Source organism: Hylobates moloch, unplaced genomic scaffold (genome assembly GCF_009828535.3).
Source record: "Hylobates moloch isolate HMO894 unplaced genomic scaffold, HMol_V3 SCAFFOLD_7, whole genome shotgun sequence".
Taxonomy (NCBI): domain Eukaryota; kingdom Metazoa; phylum Chordata; class Mammalia; order Primates; family Hylobatidae; genus Hylobates; species Hylobates moloch.
Window position 1 is genome coordinate 58258879 of NW_026652282.1, and position 6817 is coordinate 58265695.

The 6817-nt window shown below is 49.9% G+C and overlaps 1 protein-coding gene across 2 annotated transcripts; it reads right to left on the reverse strand.

The window, feature by feature from the left end:
• Nucleotides 1–1073: 1073 nt before the first annotated feature.
• On the reverse strand, nucleotides 1074–6605 carry SLC7A3 (solute carrier family 7 member 3). 2 transcript variants are annotated; one of them, XM_032756378.2, is made up of 12 exons: nucleotides 6486–6605; nucleotides 5137–5507; nucleotides 4340–4498; nucleotides 3952–4129; nucleotides 3641–3753; nucleotides 3293–3515; nucleotides 2979–3118; nucleotides 2777–2879; nucleotides 2368–2534; nucleotides 2020–2186; nucleotides 1563–1671; nucleotides 1074–1436 (listed from the first exon to the last, which is right to left on the reverse strand). In XM_032756378.2, exons 2-12 carry the CDS (start codon nucleotides 5504–5506, stop codon nucleotides 1306–1308), a joined length of 1860 nt encoding a protein of 619 aa, XP_032612269.1. In that variant the 5' UTR covers nucleotide 5507; nucleotides 6486–6605; the 3' UTR covers nucleotides 1074–1305. The 2 variants fall into 2 exon arrangements, with proteins under 2 accessions (XP_032612269.1, XP_032612268.1); XM_032756377.2 differs by having other exon boundaries at nucleotides 5137–5531.
• Nucleotides 6606–6817: the final 212 nt, after the last annotated feature.

Genomic DNA, 6817 nt, shown 5'->3' on the forward strand with positions numbered 1-6817 from the left:
TCACTACAGACTCAACTTCCCAGGCTCAAGGGATCCCTCCCACCTCAGCCTCCCAAAGTGTTGGGATTACAGGCATGAGCCACCGCACCTGGCCTTCCCACCTCTTTTTCTCTGCACACACACTTACAACATCTAAATTCCTTAGTATGCAAGGCCATGTATACAGCCTTTTATCTTTTACCACAGCTGCATATATGCTACCCTCCAGCTACATTAAACTGTATGCCACACCCCAAACACAAATTGAATCTGTTTTTTCATACTTCCATGGTTTCTTGCACACTGTACACTGACAGCCAAGCCCTTCCCTCAGTCCACTTCTTAAGCATCTACTGCAGACTCAGGTCAAGCATGTCCTTCTTTGTGCTTCCACAGCACTCTGCACTGCCCTGCTTGTGTCCTCCACAAGATCGTGAGTTCCTTGAGGGTGGGAATTATGTTTTATTCACATTTGTATGCCCAGCACCCACCATAGGACCTAACGTTTTATAGGAGCTTCACCTATGTTTGTTGAATAAATGGATGAATGAATAGTTCTCGGTCTGAGCAGAGCTCTGACCTCTATTTTCCTACTACTTCGGCAGCAATCGGTATCCATATATTAATATATGTGGTCCCTTACCAAACCCCCTGACTATCCACCCCTCCTCCCAGCAGTGCCAAACACCCCAGCCAAAATAATTTCTGATGCTCAGGCAGTCACAGGAGTGTGGGTCTGGTCCAACTAGAAGAGGTGGAACAGAAGCCAATAGTTTCAGTGTGGGCCCTAAACAACGTCAGTGTTGCTATCAGAGTCCACTCCAAATCCCAGAGACAAGTGTTGCTGTCTACTTATCCAGAACCTAACCTTAAGTGTAATGAGGGGAAAACATATCTCAAGACCATTCCTTTAAGTGTGACTGGACTGGATGGCTACACCACCCTCCTCAAACCCTGATTCAACAAGAAGCACCTACAGGCACAGCAGATGCTTTTGTGGTAACTGGAGAAAACACAAAGGACACTTCTCTGAGGCTCTTCACTCTTAAAAGTCAGGTTCTACATCTTTAGCAAGCAAAAAACAGGGCACAGTTTATTTTTCTACTTTCTTTTAATATCATCTTTTAAAGTTGGTAAGCAGTTAGACATCATTTAGAAGCAGACGGGTTAAAATAGACAAGAAATAGCAAAGACACATCCTTCACATCATACAGAGCTGTATTAGTATCCACCACCACCATCACAGGGGAGGGCTAGCTGTCACTGGGGTCAGGAGTACTCTCCATTATTGTGCAGGGGACCAGACAGCATTTAGGTGTGACGATGTCAAACTGAGTGGACACAGAGAGTGCCGGGATCAAGGTCTACAGTTTTGGCTCTAGACTTGCGTGAGGGTTGGTTACTCTTAATCTCTTCCAGGCTGTGCTGGATCCCATAGCCGAAGTAGATAGCAAAGCCTAGTGGGGAAAGGTAGCTGTGAGGTGGGGGTGTAAAGGCTTCGTAGGTCTCCTACTTGAGACCAAGAGGGAAAGGAGCTGGGCTAGGACACCAAAGAAGCCTACTCTTCCCAAGTGGATACCTACCAATCAGCATCCAGACCCCAAATCGGGCCCAGGTACCAGCTGTCATCTGCATCATAAGGTAAACATTCACAAAGATGCTCATTAGTGGGAGGAGAGGCAAAGCAGGCACCTGAAAACAAAGTAAAATCTTCTTTGTACATACCACAGGGTGACCTAGAAAGAGATCCCTATCCTATGCAGGCCAGAAAAGGGCGAGTCCAACTCTTACTTGTCCTCTGCATTTCAGTAGCTGCTCATTTAGCATACCTAATGAGACTCCAAGAATATGCAGTTTGGGTAAATGGAACTGGAAAGGAACTAAAGAGGGTCAGAGAAGAAGTCTTTGGCCTAGGTACCTCTTATACCTTCCCTTTCATGTTCAATTAAAGAATATCTATGAACTTTGTTAGACCTCAAGATATCTGGAGCCTATTCTCCCAAGATGGGCTGGCAAGGAAAAAAGAAAGAGTTCATTTACCTTAAAGTGAAGGGGAGTGGAGCTCTGTGGCTGTCTCCAGATGACCACAGTGATCCCAATAATGAGCAGCAGGAGCAGCACAACCACTGCAGTCCACACCAGGTCTCCAGAAAGCAATGGAACTGACCACTGGGCCAGCACCAGGCAAAGAGCAGTCAGCAGGACAGCTTCATAGGTCAAGTTGAGAGACATCAAAACCAACTCTTAAGACCAACATGCTAAGATATTACAAACCCCATTCCAAGAAGAGTCACTGTCTCTCTAGTTCTTCCTCAGCCACCAAATGCCACACACTTCCACCCAATCACGCTGACCTCAGGGCCACCCCAGAAAAATTCCACTGCTCACCAAGCAATGAGGAACAAACATAGACAACTTGGCCAGAGAGTGGAGTGGGGATGGAGTTGAGTGGGAAAAATAGTCCCCGTAGGGTCAACTTCTCTGATTCAGTAGTTATTGCCTCCTCCTGCAACTCCATTTCTTCCCCAGTCTTTGTCTCCTGATCAGGCTGATACCTGAGGCAAAAGTAAGATGGCAGTATTAAGAACAACCTTTACTCACTTTATCATCTTCTCCCAGGCAGCTTAACCTTCCTCATCACCATTAAGGGAAGTTCTTTTTGGCAGGGTGAGATACCCAGATTCCTCAAAGAAAGTTGGAATAATGAAGGCGGAGGAGGAAAGAGGAGCAGATCTCCATCATTCCTCATCCAAGAATAAAAATCCAAATCACAGTAGGCAGAGGAAGAGAGTCTCACCTGAGGATAAGAACACAAATCGACACCAGGGAGTAAGCAAGCAGGGTCCCAATTGACATGAGGTCCACAAGATCAGTGAGTTTGAAGAGGAATGCCATGAATGCTAAAATTAATAGGCAGGAAACAAGAAATGAGAGAAGGGAGTGACGAAGTTAAAGAAGTTGGCGAAACAACTAAGGGAAGGGGAAAGAGGGTCTGTTACCTGCAATAATGCCAGAGACCACGGTGGCTATGATTGGGGTGCGTGTGCCAGTGTGGATCCGAGCAAGTACATGGAACAGGAGGCCATCCTCTGCCATGGCGTAGATCACCCGAGGCGTGGGGAACATGGAGCCCAGGAGGCTGGAGAGGAGAATGCCCAGGGTGGCATGAGTTGACTGGGCTCTCTCTTCCCAAGCCTGTATGTTTAAGGAGTCTCCACTTTCCCCTCACAGCCCTTTTAAGGGGTACTCTCTGATACTGAATGCTATAACCTGAGACTCTGACAGCAGAAGAAAACAAACATTTGATACTGACCTGGTAGAAAGAGCACAGAGAGAGCCAACAGCCACAACATAGCGGGCAGGAGCCCATCCAATGTAGAGAAATGCCTCAGGCAAAGGGCTCTCAGGCTGAAGCTGGTAGTAAGGCATCATGAGGGTGAGTGCAGAAGAGACACCAAAATACGCCAGAAAGCAGACAGACAGTGAGATCACGATGCCCATCGGGATGGAACGCTGGGGATTCTGGGCTTCTTCTCCTGTAGGAAGGGGCGCAAGGTTCTAAATCAGGGAAGCAGGCCCACTCCTCTACCACCCCTAGTCTGCATACAGCCTGGGCACACACTGTGCCCAAGCCCCAAACAGAATGGAATGACTGTGTTACCAGTGGTAGCAATACAGTCGAAACCAACAAATGCATAGAAACAGGTCGCTGCTCCACGGAGAATTCCCTCGAAGCCGAAAGGCACAAATCCTCCAGAGCCTAGAGGACCCAAGCTAGAGTGGAAGAAGGGATGGAGAAGGTAAGGGTGTGTTCAGCCAACTCTGTATCTTTTCTCTAATGCCAAACCAGTTAGCTGGGTCTTCAAAGCCCAGCCTCCCATTTTTTCCCATCCCCATCCAGAATCCTTCAGCAGATCCCCTTCTTCCCCTTCATTTTCCCAGCTCTGCAGCTCCTAAGAGTGACCATCTAACCTATAGGTGTCATTGAGTTCAGCCATGGCCAATTCGTAGTCCTCTTCTGTGAGCTTCCAGTTGTGCAGGTCCCCCTTAATGAAGCCAGAGATCATGACGAACCCAAGAACCAAAAGGTTCACGCCTGTGAACACTTTGGTAACCAGGGCCGACTCACTAGCCCCGAGAGCCAACAATCCTGTGGGAGAAATGCATTCAGGACTCCCAGAAAGTCTTCAGTCCAAGCTTTGTTTCCCTGCCTCTAGGTTCCTTCCCAGCTTTTCTTCTTCCCCACCATTATCACCCTCCTTAAGCCTTTCTCAGGCCCATCCCCCATCCTTATCCCTGGCCCCAAGGACTAGCCCCTCCTGGCCCAACCCCCACCATTATACCCTGCTCTTTGCCTCACCAGTGAGCAGCAACACGAGGCCCAAAGCAAAGAAATCTGGATATTCTGCAAGGACATGGGGCACGTGCAGTGCAATGGACCCCTGCAGAGTCTTAGAGATGTGGTTCCCAATCAGGTTGTCAAAAGCAGAGCTCCAGGCCCGGGCCACACTGGCTGTACCTGGTGTAGCAGAAGGAGAAACATGTGGTCAAGTTCTTTTATTCCCAGACCCCAGGCTCACACAAGTCCCTGCCATTTTCACCTATTCTTACTTTTGTTTTGTTTTGAGACCATGTCTCACTCTGTCACCCAGGATGGAGTGCAGTGGCACAATCTCCTCTCCCTGCAACCTCTGCCTCCTAGATTCAAGAGATTCTCCTGCCTCAACCTCCTGAGTAGTTGGGACTACAGGTGTAAGCCACCCCGCCCAGCTAACTTTTGTATTTTTAGTAGAGACAGGGTTTCACCAGGTTGGCCAGGCTGGTCTTGAACTCCTGACCTCAGGTGATCTGTTTGCCTTGGCTTCCCAAAGTGTTGGGATTATAGGCGTGAGCCACTGCACCTGGCCTATTCTTACTTTTTAAGAACCAAAACCATTCACTTAATTAAGGAAACCAGGATGGAGATGGGTAGAATGAGCAATTTCTCCACACCTTCAACCGCCCCCCCCAGACCCCCAACAAACCCACACATTTAGGGAGATTGAGGTCTTGTGAATCATATAAAGAATACTTTGGCTTCACCGTTCCACCCAGATTTCCTGACCCAAAACCCCTTTGCTGGCTGTGCAGTTCCCTCCCTCCCCCACCATATCTCACCAATGACATAGGAGAGGATGAGGTTCCAGCCAGTGGTGAAGGCCCAGAGTTCACCCACAGTGACATAGCTGTAGAGATATGCCGAACCAGAACGGGGAACCCGGGCACCAAACTCCGCATAGCACAGCCCAGCCAACACAGAAGACAGGGCAGCCACCAAAAAGCAGATCACAATGGATGGCCCTGCTTTATCTTTGGCCACCTCGCCAGCCAGGACATACACACCTGCACCCAATGTGCTGCCCACACCCAGGGCCACTAAATCCAGGGTGCTTAGGCATCTGGCAAGGCGAGTCTCAGCCATGCCTGACTCCAGTGTACGTCTGCGTACCAGCTTTTGACCAAATCTGCGAAATGCTTGCCACGGCATTCTAGCAGGAATTGAAGAGGATGATCTGGTGAAAAACAAGACAAAAGCCCCTCAATAGGGCTCATTATCCCTAAACTCTGAAAGCGAATTACAAGACCCACTCCACCAAGCAAAGGAGCTATTAGGAAATGAGGACGGGGATATGGAAGGGACAAAGGCAAGTCACTTTACCTCTAACCTCAGTTTCTTCATAAACAAGTAGGAATTACAATACCTTACAAGGTTTTCGGAAGGGCTAATTTCAGAAATGGCACATGAAAGCCCCCTGAAGTAGAGTGGCTGGCGCCTAGTAAGTGCTCAATCAATATTCGGTCTCTTACTCTTGCCAGAAACTGATAGGGTTTATCCTAATCTCAACCCAGGAATCCTGAAACCTAATGTGTCAGTTCCTTGGCCTGTGGCTATTTGGGAATTAAACAGAGATCCACCCAGGGGCTTCTCCCGGGGCTTCAAACGGACACAGCCCCCAGAACCCCCAGAGGGAGAGGGGACCAACTTCGCTGCAGATTAAAAGTGAGCACCGACTCAATTCCATCCCTCCTCACCAAGCCCACACTGCTCAACTAGCGCAGCCGTCGCCCAGGGGAGTAAGCAAATGTTCCCCTACTTCCTCCCAAGCCCTGCTAGGCTGACCTGCAAGCATCAACAGCGAGGCGGGGCTTCGACATCTAAAGATTTGGAGATGCGCCCCCAGAGGGGCCCCAGGGCAGCCCGAGATTGCTCGCACTCTCCTCTCAGCAGAGAGGAAGGGTTCCACCTGATGCCCCCCGACTCAGGTCCCAGATTTTCCTGCCCCCATCTAGAAATGGTTTGGAGCTGGGGTGGAGACGGGAGCCCTAACTCCCGGGGCGAGGGTCTCGCCAGCAACAGGTCACGGCCCCGTTGATGCAACTGCATGCCATGGTTGCCAGAGAATCCTAGGTACGCCCGGACCCTCGCCGTACCCCCTCCGACACACGTGTGGGTCCCCAACGCTTACCAGAGAGCTGTTGCAAACCTAGGGAGCAGAGAGTCTTAGATTGGGCTCGGTGAGGCGGAGTTAAGCCGAGTTGGGTTGGAGCTGCCGAGTTCGGCCGCTCAGGCTTCAAAGCTGCGGCTTGGGGTCGTTGCGCGCCAAGCGCCCCTTATATACACCGGGAGGCGGAGCTGGTAACGTCATGGGATCCCACCCCCAATCCTCCTCCCTACATACAATATACACACACACACACACACACACAAAACACACACACTTCTTGGCTTTGCAAAAGGATTGCGTGGGGCCTGAGACTGCGTCCCATCCTCACTAGCAAGCCTGGCGTGCCGGGGAGC